The 19,295-nt window shown below is 37.2% G+C and overlaps 1 protein-coding gene across 3 annotated transcripts in view; it reads left to right on the forward strand.

Moving 5' to 3' along the window:
- Nucleotides 1–19,295, forward strand: part of CNTLN (centlein) — a 224,771-nt gene that overhangs the window by 74,130 nt on the left and 131,346 nt on the right. For all 3 annotated transcript variants that reach the window (XM_088129922.1, XM_088129920.1, XM_088129921.1), the window contains 2 exons: nt 3,235–3,429; nt 17,552–17,725. In XM_088129922.1, coding sequence (XP_087986048.1) covers nt 3,235–3,429; nt 17,552–17,725 — 369 coding nt within the window. The remainder of the gene's footprint in view (nt 1–3,234; nt 3,430–17,551; nt 17,726–19,295) is intronic.

Here is a 19,295-nt window from a genome sequence, read left to right on the forward strand (position 1 = left end):
CATTTGGTCTCAACAATTCTGTGGTAAATTACACAGAAGTAAATAAGACTGCACATATGCACATTATTATATTGCCTGAATGTTTTCCCTCTGATAACAATGTGTTATTTTGTTCTAGAATTCTAATCGGGTGGGCTTGGAAACAGACAGATTTATTTCTAGTCCATCGAGATAGCTTTCTTTTATGAAATTTTTGATCATACTGATGAATAAATATCTAGACAGCCAGGACCTCAGTGAAAGGAAGTCCTGCCTTTTAAAACAAAACTTCTAAACTGTGAATTTCTGAGTTCTCTGATAAGATAGTCTAGAGACTGAGAAACTCTCCTTGTCTTATTATCCTTAGTATTGATTTAAGACTTACCACCTTGAGTCTTAGGTGAGGACAAATCTATTGAGTCTCATTAAAATGAACACACTACAGGAGCACTTTGTCTGCTTGGAACCAGTAAAATAGTTGGTATATATTTTTAGAAAATATTTATTTTTCTGGTAGAAGTACTGTAAATGCAGTATAAAATAGATGTCAAGGAGTTTCTTTTAATGTATAATATTTGTTTTGAATAAGGGAGACGTTGTGTTGTATGGACTCCAACTAGATGTTAGTGTTGAACTAACATCTGTGTAAACTATTTTGGGGATTATTGATGTGATTTCCAAACGTACTTGAGATTTCCAACAACATATCTATTGGAACTGTATATAGATGAGATTTACAAACATCACAAAATATTGTATCTCATGATTAATTTATTCTTGGGCTGTCCAATATTAGAGGCTAGGTCACTCTTCTGATACATGATACTGCCCCCCCCGATGTGTTGCACCCAACTCCCAGAATTCCCAACCAGCAGCTGACCTAGGTGAAAAACTATTATTCATAGTCAGCATTTATATTACACATTTAAATACAGAATGTCTTAAAACAATAGCAAAAGTATTGTACATTATTTTGGACTGATTGTTTCCATATTAAAAATATTCAACATACATATATATTCATCACTTTATTTCCATTTAGTGTAAGTGACATTCAGAATGCAGAAAAGGACTAAGAAATAGTAAGCTGAAGAAATATGAATAGAGAAGAGGAGGAGGAGGAGGAGGAGATGATGATGATGATGATGATGATGATGATGATGATGATGATGATGATGGAAAAAATAGTAACACAGCTGTAATTACTTTACACCAAATATACTACACTAGTTATAAATTTCTATATCTTTCTCTTTTTGCAAACCAAACTTGCTTTCACCACTGCATAAACTGCCTTTATTCTTTAAACTTCTCATCATTCTTTTTTTCCAGATCTCATCAACGTCATCTAACCAGTTTTCTCAGTCTTATCTTTTCTTTAAACATATTCATGCTTTTTATATATATTTGTTTTGTAATTCTGTCCTAATTCATTTTCTGTATATGACCAAGCCATCTCAGTGTATTTGTTTTCCACTTCTTGTTCATTATTGTATTCAATCTTTATTGATTCATCATCCATTCATTCTTGATCCTGTCTCTACTTGTTCTACCACATGCACTTCTGAAGTCCCTGATTCCCATTGTTTTTAATCTATATGTTTTTTCTGAAACTTTCCACTCTCACTTCCATATAGTAGTGGGCAAAAAATATAGACTTATACAGCTACTTTTGCCTTTTTCAACAAACTTTCATTTCTCACAACAGGCCACCTACTACTTACTGACTTTCTACAAAGGTTTACATGTCTTAAAATTTCTCTATCCATTTTCCTATCTTCCAACTGCAATTCTTTTCATGCTTCACATTGGCCTAGCTGTACACAGTTCTTTTCACTTTGTTTCAGGCAAGTTCCCCATCTTTCCTTACATCCATTTTCCATTCATTCTGTTGAGAAAGTATTCTGTTTTCTAATTCTGCAAACCTATCCCATTGAACTGTGTCCCACTGAATTATGTCTAAGAATGGAACTATGTAGTTTTGTCAGCAAAATTACATATTTATTTAAGCTATGGCTTCTCTCTTTCTGTATATCTTTTAAAATATTGTACCAGTTCCCCCCAACAAACCTAAATGTTATTCCAAAATAGGCTACCTCTTAAACAGTATGCTCATGCATTTAGTTTAGTATACTGTATGTCTGCACATGTGACCTAAAGGGCTGAGTAACAGATCTTGCTGTCAGGGTCAATATATCATAGTGCAGTGGTACCTCGGTTCACGAACTTAATTCGTTCCATGATTCTGGTTGCGAACCAAATTGGTCGCGAACTGAATCAAATTTCCCCATAAGGTTCAATGTAAATAAGGTTAATCCGTTCTGACCCCTACGAATGTGGTCTCCAACCGATTTTGATCACCAACCGAATCAAATTTTCCCATAAGGTTCAGTGTAAATAAGGTTAATCCATTCTGAACCATATGTATATTTTTTTTTAACCACAAAAATATGAAACAAAGTACAGTACAGTACAGTACAGTATGAAGAGAGAGAACACTAACCTTGCCTGAGGTGACTTCTGGCGTGGAGGACAGGAAGTGTCTGTCTGCGACCACGATCTCACCTACAGGAAGCCACGACCATGTGTCAGAGCAGGGAAGATGGCCGCGGGTCATGTTCCTCACCTGATGCAGAGTTCGCAAACGGAAGCAAAATTTTGCAAACGCTGCTGTTCGTGAACCGAATTGTTCGCGAACAGAAGTGTTCGTGAACCGAGGTATTACTGTACATACTTGCTGATAGGCTTAGTTCTATTTGCTGTATCTAGTTCAGAAAATGAATGCAAGGGAGACAGTTGATCTTCAAATACTGTATTTTTTGGTTACTGTTAGTGGAATTTGAAGTTTGTTATCTGCTTTTAGTTATTTAGAGGATGAAAACTTGCTTCATTCAAATTGGAAGATGAATGAAAAGTATTTTTTTGTTTTTGATTAAACCAATTACATGTAATTTAGGTTTCCAGTTTCAGGAACAGCAAAAGAAAGGCTTAAAAAAAAAACCAGCCTCCTGGCTCCCTGTACCCCTACCCAATAATTTCATCATGTCTCCAATTCCATTCTTTCTGGCCCTCAGAGTCTAAAGGAAAAACAAAAATCCTAGGTGTGACCTTTGACCACAAAGTTTGTCCATTTGATCTTAATAACTGTATGATTTTATGGATGAGTTTCGTATTGCAACAGTCAATGTATAATTACATATGTCTCTTGTTTATAATAACACATTTTCTTAAAATGTATCTATTTGTTTTAATTAGCTTTATAATGAATTGACTATATGTTTTGAAAAACTCAAAGCAAGTGAAATTCAGCTGCGGCAAAGTCAAGTGCCTCTCCAGGATGAATTATTTGAAAAAGAACAACGTATCAGTCAACTGGAAAAGCAACTTCATGAGGCCCTCAGTTCTGCATCTTCATTACCTTACGAGACTTATTTAGAACCAAGAAAAGAGGTAAGAGAAAGCTTAAGTTTTTAAAGAAGTGATTAAAATGAATAGACTAACCATAGCAAAAGCTTATAGAAACTCCTATGTATTGCTATAATAAGAGTAATGCAAAACCTGGCTTTCCTGTAACATTAATTAAAAATGAAACAAACTGGTATTTCCTTCTGTAATTTAATTACTTCTATTTGCTGGAAAATTTTACTTTCTGATAGAAGACAAACTTTAATTCAAAGAAAAAAATATCCAACCAATTGTTTGATTAAACACACTTTGGTCTATTAAAAATGCTTCAGGAAAATTGGGAAGCAAGATTTTAAAAAAATAGTAATTAAGGCATATATAAAACATCTGCAACAGACACCATTGTGGCCACTGGAGCAGATGCATTATTTTTTAGGAAGAAATGTATTTAAGGTACAGCACTTTTAATGTTCACATTGTCTTTTTTTTATATAAAAGCTATCACTCTAACCAAGGACAATATATATTCTGTCCCCAGTTGTTTCGGTCAGTGTCCTCTTGCAGGACATCGTCTTCAGTGGCTGAAACTCCTGCTATTGTTTTGGCAGAAGTAGCAGCAGTAAGGCAAGCAATATGCCATCCTGACTTTAAAAAAATAAAACACTTTAATAGCCCAAATATACTTCCCCTTCTTCAAAACTTACTTAATTACATGGGAAGTATTAAATTATTATTTAAAATCTATTCAGTTAACTGACTTAAGATTTCTTAGTGGTTATTTTCTTGTAATAATTATCAGCAAATGTGTTTAAGTGTTCAAAGGATTTGAAAGAGATAGTCTGACTAACATTCCTTTTTTTTCTCCAGTGGGAGATAAGTTTAAGTGGACTAGTCTAGAGTTAAGACTATGAGTACTATGTTAGAATAATATAATATATCTGAAAAATAGAAACTGAATGTGGCAGAGATATGCAAAACATTTTGAATCTTGTCAAACTTGAAACAAGCTATTCTGATACCATAAGAATATCGTGATGTTGTTCAATCTCCCAAAAATGTTCTGACTTCAAAATGGCCCTTCTATGTTCTTGGGGCTGTTTTAATAGCAGAACATTTCTGCTGAGGTCAGACCCTTTGTTGAGCCTGAAACAACTGTTTTGAACTTGAAATATTTTGTATGCTACTAAAATAAAAGTGGCGGAGGGCAGGCATTATGGAAGTTCTTACCAAAGAAATATGAGGGTATATTTCAATCTTTAGAAGGCAGGACAGTATGTTTTAATATTTTTTTTCATTCAACTTTGCCTAAGGAATACTCAAGATCCAGTTTGGTGTAGGCACCAGACTAGAAACTAGGAGACTTGTGAGTTTAGTCCTGCCTTAGGTACAAAGCCAGCTGGGTGACCTTGGGCCAATCACTCTCTCTCAGCCCTAGGAAGCAGGCAATGGCAAACCACTTCCAAAAATATTGCCAAGAAAACTGCAAAGACTTGTCCAGGCAATTGCCAGGAGTCAAAACTGATTTGAATGGAAAGACAGACAGACAGACAGGCTACTGTTTTAATCTGAATAAATGGTTTAAAAATAATATGTGTCTTACGTTTATTGACTTCCTCCAATTAAAAGTAGACAGATTTATAAAAAGAAGGTTAACTGGAAGCCTTTTTTACTTACTGAGTAAAACCATAGGATATTAACCATTGTTTGTATATAGGTAGTCCTCGCTTAATGACTGTTTGTTTAACAACAGTTTGAAGTTACGATAGCCTCGGAAAGGGTGCTTTATGGCCTGTAAAGCACTTCTGGCCAACGTAAAACTTCCCCTCCCCACGCAGTCATGTGGCCGCATTTTGGGTGCTTGGCAACCAGCTCGCATTTATGACCAGTTGCCAAGCTCCCTGCAATCATGTGATCACAATTTGCAATTTTGTCTCCTGGCTTCCCCAGAAAGTCAATGGGGAAGCCAGCAGGGAAGAAGGGATGGAGAGGAGCTGAAATCCTTCTGTGGGTTGCAGAAACTGAGCTGAAATCTTCAGGATTTGAGCTCCGTTCCTGCAGCCTGCCGAAGGATTTCCCCTCTGTGCATGGAGGGGAGAGAAACCCTTTGGCGGGGTGCAGGAATGTTTGAGAGCGAAAGGGCTGCCTGCCGGGAGAATTTCAGCTCTGTGCAGAGCTAAAAAACTTCAGCAGGTATCTCTTTTGTTCTGTCCACTTAACAACCCGGGAAGTCACTTAACGACTGCAACCAGCAGTGTCATTGAGCGAAGCAGTCACATGGGTGTCTCATTTAATGACCACTTCACTCAGTGATTGAGATTCTGGTCCCAATTGTGGTCATTAAGTTAACTGCATTTGAGTTTTTACTGGTTACTTTTTTGAAAGCTCTTATACAAATGAAAGAAGTCTTAACATTTTTCTTGAAGACAGGAATTTCATCGGTTGTGAATTTCAGAGTGAACTGATCTAATTTTTACTGTGCAATTAATATGGAGAAATAATTACAATCCTCGGACAATACTCTTTGCCAAAATTACAGTGGAGTTTTAACTCAAAACTTGCATATAAAACTGCATATGATGGGAAATAGTTCAGAAAAATAATTTTCATGTGCCTTTTAAAAATAAACTTTGTATTGATTCAGAAGTTAGATGAAATGGGTTTATGCCTGAATACATGCAAAATTAATATAACTAATTATTGACTTACAACCAACTTGTAGACAAATCCAAAAATATTCTGTCTTTTCCCAAGTAAATACCAACTTTGTGCATTTATATCATGCTTTCTTTTGATTGTTTTAACTGGGTGATTTCTAAATGATGTAAATAAATAAAAGAACATCTTCTGCCAGAGACCAGTTTGAACAGTGCAGATTATTTTCAGTGAAAATTAGAGAATGAGTGAAGCAGGTTATACACAATAACTCACAATTTTTTGGATTAAGTATGAGAAAAGTTGACTGGTAGTGGTTTCTTAGCGTAATATGTGACTGTCTTTAGCACAACATTCCTTTGTTGATGTAATCATGTCATAATTAGCAGCATTTATTTGAAATGTACAAGACTGTGCTCTCAAGAAGCTTTTGGTTGGTGAGCATTTTTAATCTTTTATATAAATTTGGGTTCTAATTGTAACTGATAATCCTAACTTTCAACACCTTGTTATATTTGCTGCCAGGAAATATATTTTCATTACATAATATTGGCAGTAAATCAGCAAATTCTGATTGTTTTTTTCCTTTGAAGCATGAATGTGTTAGATGTATTAGGGTGTACTAAAGTAGTTTTTATTTTAGGGTTTTTAAATTTTATAAGCTATTCTAGGAAGGAAGGAAGGAAGGAAGGAAGGAAGGAAGGAGGGAGGGAGGGAGGGAGGGAGGGAAGGAAGGAAGGAAGGAAGGAAGGAAGGAAGGAAGGAAGGAAGGAAGGAAGGAAGGAAGGAAGGAAGGAAGGAAGGAAGGAAGGAAGGAAGGAAGGAAGGAAGGGCTTGTTTTAAAATATATATGGTATGTATTAGTGCAATTGTGGTGCCCAAGCAAATATTATGTTGTAAAAATACAGGATAAAAAACAGTACACAAAGAAGCAGTTCAGACTCATGATCTGAATGGGTAAATTAAGTTACTAAAAATTCTTCCTGTTTAGTCTAATTTGCTATCCAGGAAGAAGTTCAGTTTCCAAATCAGATACAAAGTATGGTGTCTGAAGTTTCTATTCTGAAACTTTTGACTGAATTTATTCACTTAGACAACTAGGAAATCAAATATCTATTTCCTCCAAGCAAAGGCAAACAGAAAAAAAGAGAAAGAAAGTACAGGCTTTATAATAGGAACAGCAACTCAACTTTAACTACTCAATACTGGCAGTATTCATGCTACTATAATAAAACTTAAGAACGTTTTAGTAATTTTTTCCCCTACAATTATTCAAAATTACATTACCCTTACTGAAAACTGAATGGCTTTTAGTGGCTTAATTAAACTGTAGCTGCTTTGCCATCTGGGTACAGCTTGTTTAGCTGCTTTTCACAGGAAGATTTTTCACTGAATAAATAGCAGTTTTGTTGTTAGAAGGCAGCTGCTAACATGTAATCTTTAACATACAAATTATACGTCCTAATAATTCATATATATGCACGTCTACAAATGTATGTATAATTTTGTGGAAAATTGATTTTTTAAAAAATCTTAATTTTCTGTCACTGTTTTGTCCAAATTATGTTGCCTTTTAAGAATTGTCTTTACAAAGATAAGGACATATAATCCATGTCATTATAAGATTACTGATGATATCATGTTATGAGCTTTGAATAGATGCAGAAGATGAAGGAAAAAGAAGGGGGGAGAATTAAGTAGATCTGATTTTTATGGCTCAAGTGGTTTCATTAAATTAGAGTGCTGTGTGCTCCCGTTCATTAATGAACTTGTGCCATATGCTTTAGCTGTTCTGGTCAATAGCCGATAAAGAGAAGCTTGTGTTAAAAAACATCTCTGGATAAAAATATGCCTGTGATGAGCTTTTATCAAAGGAGTTGCTTTGAATGCAGTAACTACTACTGAGGCAATATGGCTCACAATTTGCGACCCAAAGGTAGTCCTACATTATTGGAATACAGCCTACTGCGCTTCCCATTACACAGATGTGAAGGCCTGATTATAGCTGCTTCATAATTAACAGTGATCCGATTTGTTTTGTGGCATAAATGGTGCATGTGTAGAACATTAGCCATGGCACTCTCATTCAAATGCAACTCAAGGGCTCAGCGGCAGGCGGGTCACGAGCTTCAGGGAGCAGCAGCACAAGTTCCTCCATATGTTCTTGCGGCATCTTACTTGGGCTATGAGTGCAAGATAAGTTCCCCAAAGAACCTAATCGTGTTCTGTAATTACAGTGCGGCTTTCTGCTGGCGAGAAATGAGGGAGTAGCGAAAACCCTCATCAGATAATTTGTAAATTACTTTACATGGCGGATGCCTAACTCAGTTGGTTTTCAACTGCTGAAATTATAAATAATTGTAACAGATGTGGCAATATGGCTGGCCTCCAATAAATGAGGCCCTTGATAATTTGGCCAACCCTTTGACAGGCCAATTTAATAAAATGTGAACAAAATCTTCTTGCTAATAATTTATCATCCCTTTTCCCAATAGAATAAATTTAATTACCCTAGCAGTTAACAAGGTCACACCCAGATGCCAAACTCAGCTACAGTTTTGATAATGCAATCAGGAATTGAAAGGTGATGACAGCGTTGTTGTTTTTTTCATTACCTGGCTTCACATAAACACAGGTGGCGTAGCGCTCTTGTCAGTTTTTAATAATTACAGGCCATTATGGAATGCATAGTTAGCAGATTGAAAACCACACTTTAGTGAATTTGTTTCAGTATGATTGAGTTTCTAATGTATAGAGATGATAATACATAACAAGAATTGTTTCTGGTTTACCCCAATATTGTACAAGGTTTGATTTCTACAGGAGTAGTTGTACATATTTCAATGTACCTGACTAATAAAGCTGTCCATGTTAGGAAATGATAAATCGAAGAACAAATGGGACATTTTGTAATGAAACCAGCTGTCTTTTCAAGCTCATACTGTATGCTACAGTTTTATACAACGTTACAAGTATTACACTGGAAGAAATGTTAAGGTTGTCCAATCGAACTTCTTAAACAAAGCTGGCTATTATGTTGCTTTAGCATGCACTAGTTAGGTTTTAATTTGATGCGTATGGAAAGAGTGAGAAATTTTTACTTTAAATGGGAAGTTACTTCCTTGCACTATGAAGTATTTAATGTTTTCAGAAAAAATGATTTGAGAGCCTTCTGATCACTCATTCAGATAATTCAGTCAGCAGTGCTTACGTTTTTCTTATATCTGTGTTGCAAGCTTGTTTTGGAGGGTTAGAAGATTGCCATACACAAAAGAACTGAAGACTTAATGTAGATGAAAATAAAGATTTAATGACAGAAGGGGGAAGGAAGAAGCCCGAACACTGTACAGTTTCCTGGCATGTAAGCTCTAGATTGTGACTATGTATAACAATAATACAGAAGCAATTAATAGAGGCGGTAGAATAATTACTGCCTGAAAGGCAGTTAGTGTCTGTAGTCTCCCAAGTCTTTCTGCTGTGCTCCAGATTTATGAAACCATGTGCAGTACACTTACATTTGTCAGTTAGTCTTTCCCGGCCTTGCTTCATTTGTCAGTATTTCCAGGGTTACATGGTACTACATGTCTGATTTCACACACCAGGACATAGCAGGAAATCTCAACTCTCCAGACCCTTAACCTATTATTCAGCTATTGACTTGTATGGCAGAAGACTCTCAGACACACTTGGCTAGGGTAGACTCTTCATTGCATCAAGAATAAAGCCATATATAAAGAGCTGAGTTGCCTTCTTCAGAGCAAAGAAATCAAAGCCTTTCTACACTTTTTCCTGTTATTTTTCTGAATTAATGGATATATAGTAATTTGCTCACTGGCCTTGTGCTCAGACATATTTATGTAATGCTGTTCTCTAGCCTGGAGAATGCTGATCGTTGCCTCATTGGATTCAGTCCTTATGCCACCTCTGTCTCACTTCTGTCTTTTTTTTCTCCTCCAAGTCAGAAAGTATCACTTAGTTTGCCTCCACCCTCCTGGTCATGGTTGCTGGAGGGTACTGTGCTTGTCCTTCCATTGCCATTTCCTTATTGGTTGGATTTGATGAACTATCTCCTATCAGGCCTCCCTAGCCCTCCTAGCAATGACTCTGGATATCAGAAAGGCGCCAATATTTTCATCCCTTCTATCTTTTTGGAAAGAATCCCTGTTCTAGAACTCTCCCTCTCATCCTTGGGTAGAGCACAGGCAAGTGTGGCTTTCACATGGAATGTTAGCTGGTTGTTGTCCTAATGGGTAGCACCCCAATTCGTGCCAAAATAAAAAAGTCTGCTGGGTGTAACTTATAGGATATCAAAGAAAGACGTAGGAGTAGTCCAAGGCTGAGAGGCAGTTTTATTATAGAAAAGATGGGAAACACTGGCTCTGTCAGTTTGAATAGCTCAGTCCCAAGGGCTGAAAGTGTCAGCAAGGAAAGGCCGCAATCTGCCAAGTCAATGTTAATTTGCCTCCTTACATAGAGCCAGACCTGTTTAGCAAGATGAGAAGGGCCAGGGAAGTTCCTCAAAAGCCAGAATTTGAGTTGGTGGTATCTTAACAGAGCCCCAAAGAAGATGCAGCCTAATTCTAACCATATTTGAGTATTAGAAGTTGAGTGAGCAAGAAACGATAAGAAACGCAGCCTCTATCAATTTGAATATCTAAGTGCCAAATCCTCTGCCAGAGTTTTATCCAGGCCAAGGGCAGAAAGTATCAGCAAGGAAAGATCACAATATACTAAGTCGTTACTTTTACAATTACCTCCCTCTCCCTGCCCAAGCAGAACTCACTCTCTCTCTCTCCCCCTCCCTCCCTCCCTCTCTCTCTCTCTCTCAGAACTGCTGGTGGGTGGCAGGTAGAGAAGACCTATTATATAGCCAGTCAGGTAGCTTGAGTTTATGGAGATGCTGCAAATAGAACTGTCAAAAGAGATGTGTGCGAATGTCCCATGAATGCTACATTTCATCGTATTCGTGTATTCATTGTACATACATACATCGTATTCCGGCCGTGAAAGCCTTTGACAATACAGTGCTACATTTGTTTGTTTATTAGATTTTTATCTTGCCTTTGTTTTGGTGAACTCAGAGTGGCATACATATCCAGTCTCCTGCCTCCTATTTTGTCCACAATAACCACTGTGTGAGCTGCTCTGGTCTGTGGATGATTGGCTCAAAGTCACCCAGCTAGCTTTCATGCCTATGGATGGACTGGTACTGAAGGTGTCCCAGTTTCTAGCTCAGCACCTTAGCCAATACACCAGACTAGCTCTTGGCATTCAGATAGCCCACTCTGTTCCTCCTGTACAAGGAGTCCAAATAAGTTCCATCTCAAATTCTTCCTCTCTTTCCTCAAGAGGAAATGGGGCAAAAATGCTAAAGAGGGCATTCAAAACCCACGAGGGAATGGTGGAAAACTGAATATATTTTCACTGTGACTGGAAGCTGAAGGCAAAAGGCCATAGGTTTGATCTGTGCTATTATAGGGAATGGTCCAATAAGCTTGCCATCCATTTTCTTGAACAGTTTTGTGGAAGGGAGAAATCTTGCAGAACAGTGTGCTTAGGGAGCACTTTCTTGACAATTACCATTAGCACTTGTGTTGGGATGATGCAGTTGATCCTTAAGAAACGTTGAAGTTCCTGAAGAAAGCAGGAACCATCTGGAACAGGAAGGGCTGGAAAGTACTCAGCAGCAGCAATGAGTGTTAACCGTCGGTGGTCTGAAATGTTGATACCTGAGATGAATAGGTTAGTATAACTGAAAGCCATAGGTTATAAAGTCAATCCAAGTGTCGTTCTGGGTAGTTTATGTACCAACAAAGTTATTGCTCTAAGGTGGCATTTGTCTTATCTTTCTCCATGATGGGAAGAAGACAGGTGCAGTTTTACACTTGATAGCTGAAATGTGGTCTTCCATAAAGTGCAATGAATTGTGGGCCTCTATTTATTTGTTATGTGACTTGTATACTGCTTCAATCACATATGATTCTAAATGTTTTGCAATCAAAATTAAATTATAAAAAGTAATATAATGAACCAATAAGAATAATGGTCTCTTACTAAACACTAATCCAACTTTCCATGGCATTGTTCTCAACAAAAATTGAACCTCCAAAGGGCTTCCAAAACAACCAGATCTTAAGTTTTCAGAAGGCTGTGAGACAACTTTCAGCTTGGGGTGCAAGCTGTTCCATAGAATGAAAGTCCCCACAGACGATGACCACTCCTGTGTCTCCTCTTGTTGCACATTCTGATAGATGGGGATCCGTAGTAGTCTATATTGCTTGTATGTATTGGGCAGGCAGACTCTATCTGGGTGAAGTGGTCTCAAATCTACCCAGGTCCCAAGCTATATAGGACTTTTGATAGGTAACAATTAGCTTCTTGAATTGCCCTGGGTGTATTAGCCCTGCTGGGCTCATCTGCTGATGAGGAGGAGGAGGTAGAGCCAGGGGCTTCTAGGGATAATAATCCAGGAGAGGATGATTCAAGCAGTGTTGAGGCCAATGGCTCCACTCCGGCTGAGGCAGATCCAGCAAGCCTTCAGGACCTACCGACAACCTCTCAGACTCTGAAGTCCAGCCACCCAGCCCCAAGCAGAGGTGTGCTTTAACGATACAACAGCAGAGGGCTGAGCTCTGCAGGTCAAATAGACTGGCCAAGAAGCAGGCCAGCAGGAGAGAAGCCTCTAAAGAGTAATGTACCTTACCTGTGCATCTGGGTGGTGGCTCAACATGGCTTCTTTATTGGCCTCCCTCCCTGACAGAAAAGGCTGAGAACGACTTTTCAAGGCTCAGCTCTGCTGTGTTTACTTTGTTGTGCTGTGCTTTAAACTCTGAATTCTACCTCACTGTATCTCTCATCTTTTCCCTTGGATTTGTCATTTGCTTATTGGATTCCTCGTCTCAACCAGTGCCAAGCCTTGACTACATTACCATTGCCGTCTTTAGCTATAAGTAAAAGAGGTCTCTTTGCTTCTAAAAATGCTGCCTGAGTTTGCATATCTCTGGACTGTGGCAGGCATCCAGCTTGCTATCTTGTTGGCTGGCAGCCAGCAATGCTTGTGCAGAAAACTGGAAAACAAACCAGTAACCAATGAAGTTTTCATAGGAATGGTGTAACATGACAGTAAAAAGTCTAACCCGTAAGCTTATAAGCTGCCATATTTTGTGCCAGATGAAATTTCTGGGTAGTCTTCAAAGAGATAGATAGATAGATAGATAGATAGATAGATAGATAGATAGATAGATAGATAGATAGATTTATAGTAATGCTCATAAGGTCCTGCTCTTGCTGATCCCAGGTTCAGTCAGTTATGGAAGGAGTTTCATTCTGTCAGGCAGAGTGATAATCACAAACACTCCTGTTTGTGCAGAGCGCAGCAAAAACTCCAGGAAGATATTAGCCATGACAGCAAACACAATGCAATGTCCATTTCTTGTTTCCCAAAGAAATCCAGTCAGAAAATATATACTAACTGGTGTTTATTGATAAAAATGAAAAATTCCATAAAATGCAAATATCATACAAAATATAAAGAAAAAACACATCTTCTCATTTAATGTAGCATCCAAGACTTATTAGCAACACAAGCTTAACAAAATCTCTAGCTACAAACTCTTAGAGAAGAGGTACGCTACTTGGTACTTTGTTACAACTACGTAGCCCATAAAACCTACATAGTGGCTAACACTAAAACAACTACCAACTACTCAGAGAAGCTGCACATTTTCCTCCCTTTGTATTATAGCTCTATGCCACCCCCACTGGGTAACTAGCATACACACGCCAATAGGTGGCAGTAAACAGCACAATACACAACACACAATAACAGGTGTTTTTCACATGATCTCTGTAGTCAAAATATTATTTGTTATTGTTGTAAAGATAACGGGATGAATCCTTTCCCATGAGAAAGAAAATCCTGACACCCCTCTCAGCCCGTTTTCGACACAACAAATACATGTTACAAAAATAATACAGACAATTGATTACAACAAGATAGACTCAATTACATTTGTTCAAACCCAAGTCTGGTTAACATTGTTTCATGTTGTACAATAGGCAGTGATTTGGTAAATACATCTGCAAGATTTGCTTCAGATACACAATATACAAGATCAATGAAATTTTCTAACATAGCTTGTCTTACATTTTTGTACTTTACATCCACATACTTAGTACGAGCTTTTAAGTTTTCTGTTTTAGCTAACCCTATACAGGCCTGGGAATCTTCATGCACTGCATAAGGCAATGACACTTTGATGCCTAAATCAGTGAATAATTGATGAAACCATCTTAATTCACAAATTGTTTCTGACAAAGCTGCAAATTCTGCTTCTGCAGTAGACAAGGCAATTGATGTTTGTTTCTTTGCTTTCCACGCAATTGTGGATTCACCAAATTTACAAACAAACCCAGTTATTGACTTTCTATCTCCTTCTTCTGCAAATGAACTATCAACAAAAATTACAGGCTTTTCAGGCCCTTTGGTTGACATTTTGAGACAAAAATCTACTGTACCTTTTAAATATCTCATTACCCTTTTTAATCCTTGCCAATCATGCTCAGTTGGTTTAGCTACTTTACGGCTCAAAACTCCAACAGCATAGGATAAATCAGGACGTGTCCATTGGGCTAGGTGAAGGATTGAACCTATCACAGAATGGTACACCTCAGGTCTTTCATACAACTTTTCACATATCTCATGTTTTAAGAAATCACATGTCATTGGGGTCTACAGGTTTTGCATCTGACATCCCCATCTGTGCTAACAACTGTTCTATCTTTTTCTTCTGACTCAGATAGACTTCTCCATTTTCAGTTCTATGCACTTCAATACCAAGGTAGTATCTTAACATACCCAAATCCTTCATTTTAAAATATTTCTCCATTTGCTTTGCAAATTCTTTCACCAAGTTTAAAGAACCAGTGACAAGACAAAAATCATCAACATAAGTGATAAGGACTGTATAATTTTCTCCAGTTCCTCTGGTGTACACACATGAATCAGCTAATGATTTCTTGAAACCAATTTCTAACAAAGCTTTATCTAAACATTGATGCCAACATCTCCCAGCCTGTTTCAATCCATGCAGCCCTAGGAATCTTACAGGATGGCCCAGGTATCAGAAAAAGAGGACTACAATTTTTGGGGTGGACTATGAAAGTTGCAGGAAGGTCACAGGGAGGAAATACTCTGATTCATGTGATAAAGCATCAGCCTTCTTGTTCTACAAGCTAGAAATGTAAAGGATATGAAAGGTAAAATAAGAGAAGAACCATGTTTCCCCAATATCCAGATGGCCCCCACTTTGCTGTTGTTTAGAAGAGCTGTGAAGACCAGGCTCTTCACCCAAGCCTTTGGCTAGAGAGAGTGAGACCTTGCTTCATTGAAAGGTCCCTGTTAAAAAATATAGTTCCTTTTGGCTAGAAGGAATTGCCAAAAGGGAATGTGTAAGAGAAGAGGCTGTCCTCAAAAACTGAAATAGATTGTAGAAGCACAGTTCCCAAGATGAAATCAGAAGCACCATTCTACACAACAAAACAATAGGAGGGTGGGCTGAGAAGCTAATGCCAGTTGAAGTTGAAGTAGTGTTCATAGAACTTTGTAATGGATCCTGAGCATAGGAGTTGGCTATCAATAATCTGCAAGACTCTGTTACTGTAACCCTATAATAAAAGTATTATTAGCATTCATAACTTTGGTTTTCTTGTCTGGTCTACTTTGAAGGGCTGACATCAACCTTGCAAGTCTGAATGTGCCTCCCTCCTCCCTGTCTTTATCCTAAAGAGAACCAGGGAGGGTCAAGTCTGGGATGTTTTCTCAAATTACATTTCTGCTTTGAACACAGATTTCTCTTTTCTGACCATTGTCTTGGCTGTGGCTGTTCCTCCTGTTCCTCACGGTTATTCTCTCAGCTCATTGCAGGCACCAACTGAGTACTTGGTGTGGAAACTGCAGCTAGTACAAAATGCAGTAGTCATGTTAATGAGAGGGTTTCCTGTCCATGTATGTGTTTAATTAATTGATGATGATATGAAGTGGTAGAAAAACGTATTTATAATAAGTTACTATGCTACAGATTTTGTGTTGGGTGATATCAAATAATCCCTAGTATTTCTACAGATTGCTATAAAGTGCAACGTAAGTTATGTTTTTATGGTATTTTAGATGAGTTATCTTGAATGCAATGCATTCATATTCTGGTATAGCAAAGACTTCTTTGTAGTTTGTTTTTTCAAGATGTTGGTGATGTTGGTTTACAAAAACCTAGGTAACGTGGATCCAGTAGACTGTCTTCACCACAGGTTTCTTCATTATTTAGGCACTTTTGGGAACATTGTATAATCATGCCGTCTATTTACCAATTCAGAATAACAGAAAAAAAGCCATATACAACATTACAATGTTATATATATTTACAGTAGTCAGGAATATCTTCTGTTATATCATTAAAGCTTATTCTGAGTTAAGTGTGTATAGAGTTGCAGGTATTGTGCTTAGTTCTTAGTTATTGTGTTTTCAGTTACTCTTCCAAGTGCCATTCTAGAAGTGTTATAACATTGTTATAGTGCTTATTGGTTTCTGATATCAGGGATGGGAGAGGAAAAGAAAGAACGAGTTAGAATAGGGCAGAACTAGGCAATCTCTTTCAGCATATTTGGGATTTTGAACATATTATAGACTCTCTCAGAAAATTGTTGCTATATGGGAGTTTTCTCATTCACAATATGGCCATTGCCAGCATGGTATACCCATTTAGCAGAAGACATATTGGTGGAGTTGCTTCCTTCCATCCCCTATAGCCATTTGAATGACTTTTACCAAATCATTTTCTCTTTGCCCTTTCTCTGGTCACTTTTTGAAGCAGAGCAGGGCTGTAGTGATCCATTCTCTTTATTTTGTAAGAATGCCTATGGGATGTACGTAATGACCAGGGGCATTCTTGGCAATAAAATGGTACTGGGATCTGGTGCATTGTTCAGCAGCCCACCAGCTTCTTTTGTGGTTGTTTTAATTAAAAGGATCATCTTTTTAAAAATTAATGTGGGCAGAGAGCCTGGCAGGCACAAAAGGAAATGGCCATAAGACATTGTAGTTTATGGGCACCAGATTGCCTACCCCTGCGATAGGAAGATGAGACATAGAAAATGTATATCAAGGTTTTATAATTAGCATATTGTTATGCATCTAATTATCTTGAGATAAGGAGGACTATGAAATTAAATAAATTAAATGCCTGGGGCAACTGTCCAAATTGTGAGCAGAGGCCAAATGTTATTGGGTACAGTACAAAGAAAAGCTCATAGTCCTGTGTTCGAATGTAGTATATAATTATATTAATATGGATCTCATTTCTTCCATTTCAGTCTCACCCCTACCTCCCTTTGAATAAACAACTGACTTTTTAAATTCAAACTTACTTAATTAAAATGTAAACATTATGTCATTGCAAGTGTTACTCCAAATGTTGATTTTACTTACAATATACTAAGGTATTGTCTTTCCATTTTCTAGGAATTCCAACAGTATTCTTTAATAGAGCTAAAATATCTTGTAATATCTCAAAAGACTGAAATAGAGCTTTTGCAACAAAAATTGAAAAGAGCAAATCGTTCACTGGCAAATCATAGTCTTTGCAGCAGAGATTTCTTGGATTGCATCGGTACTAGGGCTGGAAAAAAATACAAGGTAGGAAAGTGTTTATTGCCTTGTGTATTTGTGTCAAAATGAGGTTGGCAAAGTTTGACATTTTGTTCTGGGACTCGGATAATAACAGTTTTAATAACTGTCAATGCTGCTTATAATTCTGGAAGCTTGATCGAAGAGTGTTTTTTTAATCTGCCAAAGACTTGTTAAAATAACTGTTGGGAGTAGGAAGTTTTACCTTATTAAACACTGGATAAAGGATTGTTAATTTAATGAAATTATTTAAAGGTTCAATTCTTTGTAGGATTCTTAGATGAATATGTATTTACTTGATAGTGTTTGTGAGGATGTCTGTTCTTTCCAAACAGATGAAATTGAGGTTAAGTTAAAGAAAGTTTGAGATTTAGAAGTCTGTAATAAACGGAAATGCTGTGTTGGGACTTTATACAAATGATGTTACTTTACTTTTAGAATTAATTACAGATTCTAAAGGCAATTATTTTACATTTATTTTATTGCTTAGAAATTTTCTTTTATTCTGCTTTGAAAGCTTATACCATGTTTCACTGCATCATTAATCAAAACACAAATAAAACAACAATAAATTCTATTAAAATATCTGCAGAGACCTGATACCCAAATGTCATTCAATTTAAAAAGATGCTCCACTTGTCAGAAGTAGTATATTGTTCTGCACTGAGACAGCTACACTGACTGCCACTTGCTTTCTGAGTCAAATTTAAGGGGCACACTTTGGTGCATAGAACTTCACGATGCTTAGGCCCAAGACCACCTACTGCTATATAGTTTATCTCATGCTCTTAAGACCTCAGTGAGGGACTTTATGCAGGTTCCATCCAATCTAACATCAGCAAATTCTGCCTTTTCCATTGTGGGATCCATGCTATGGAATAAATTGCTGCCAACAGAGTTCAGGCAGACCTATCTATTACACTTCAGGAAAGGGCTTAAAACCTCAGTTTTTGCTCAGGTGTTTTAAAGATATTTAAACAATTATTTTTATCATTATATTTAGAATGTTTAAATGATTTAGAATTGTATATCTGTATGTTTGTAAATCACTCAGGAACCATTGGCATGGGCAGCAAATAAACAAATAAATTAGAGAAAAGGGCAGCAGCCCTAAAAAGTTGGGGGTAAGGTTAGATCACCTGAAGAAGCACCTCTGCAGTTTTGAAATTTCAGTTTCAACATAGACAAAAATAAAACAATAATACTTACTAAGTACTTTAGATTTTGGACCTGATCTGTCTGTCTATCCACTCTTATATAGGCATTTGGAAATATCAAATTTGTGGTAGATATTCCTGTATGTTGGTGCCATTTTTATAAATTGAAATTTCAGTGTAAGATTTAAAGTATAAGCAAACTGGCTTGGAAAAATTGTTCTGCAATATAATTACATAATCAGAAAACTCCTGATACTCATGTAGACCAAGTAGAGCCTTTGGGAATTGGGCAACATACAAATATAATGAATATAATAATAACCATAGGTAATGAAACTCTGAAACATATGAGCTGAATGTGACCTAGCAGGACTCCTGATTCAGGCTGTAGAGCCCCAAATGTGACTTTCTTGTTCCCACAA

This window comes from Python bivittatus, unplaced genomic scaffold (assembly GCF_059951505.1).
Source record: "Python bivittatus isolate LINGU-HERP-01145 unplaced genomic scaffold, Pbiv_v1 ctg000850_np1212, whole genome shotgun sequence".
In the NCBI taxonomy this organism is placed as follows: domain Eukaryota; kingdom Metazoa; phylum Chordata; class Lepidosauria; order Squamata; family Pythonidae; genus Python; species Python bivittatus.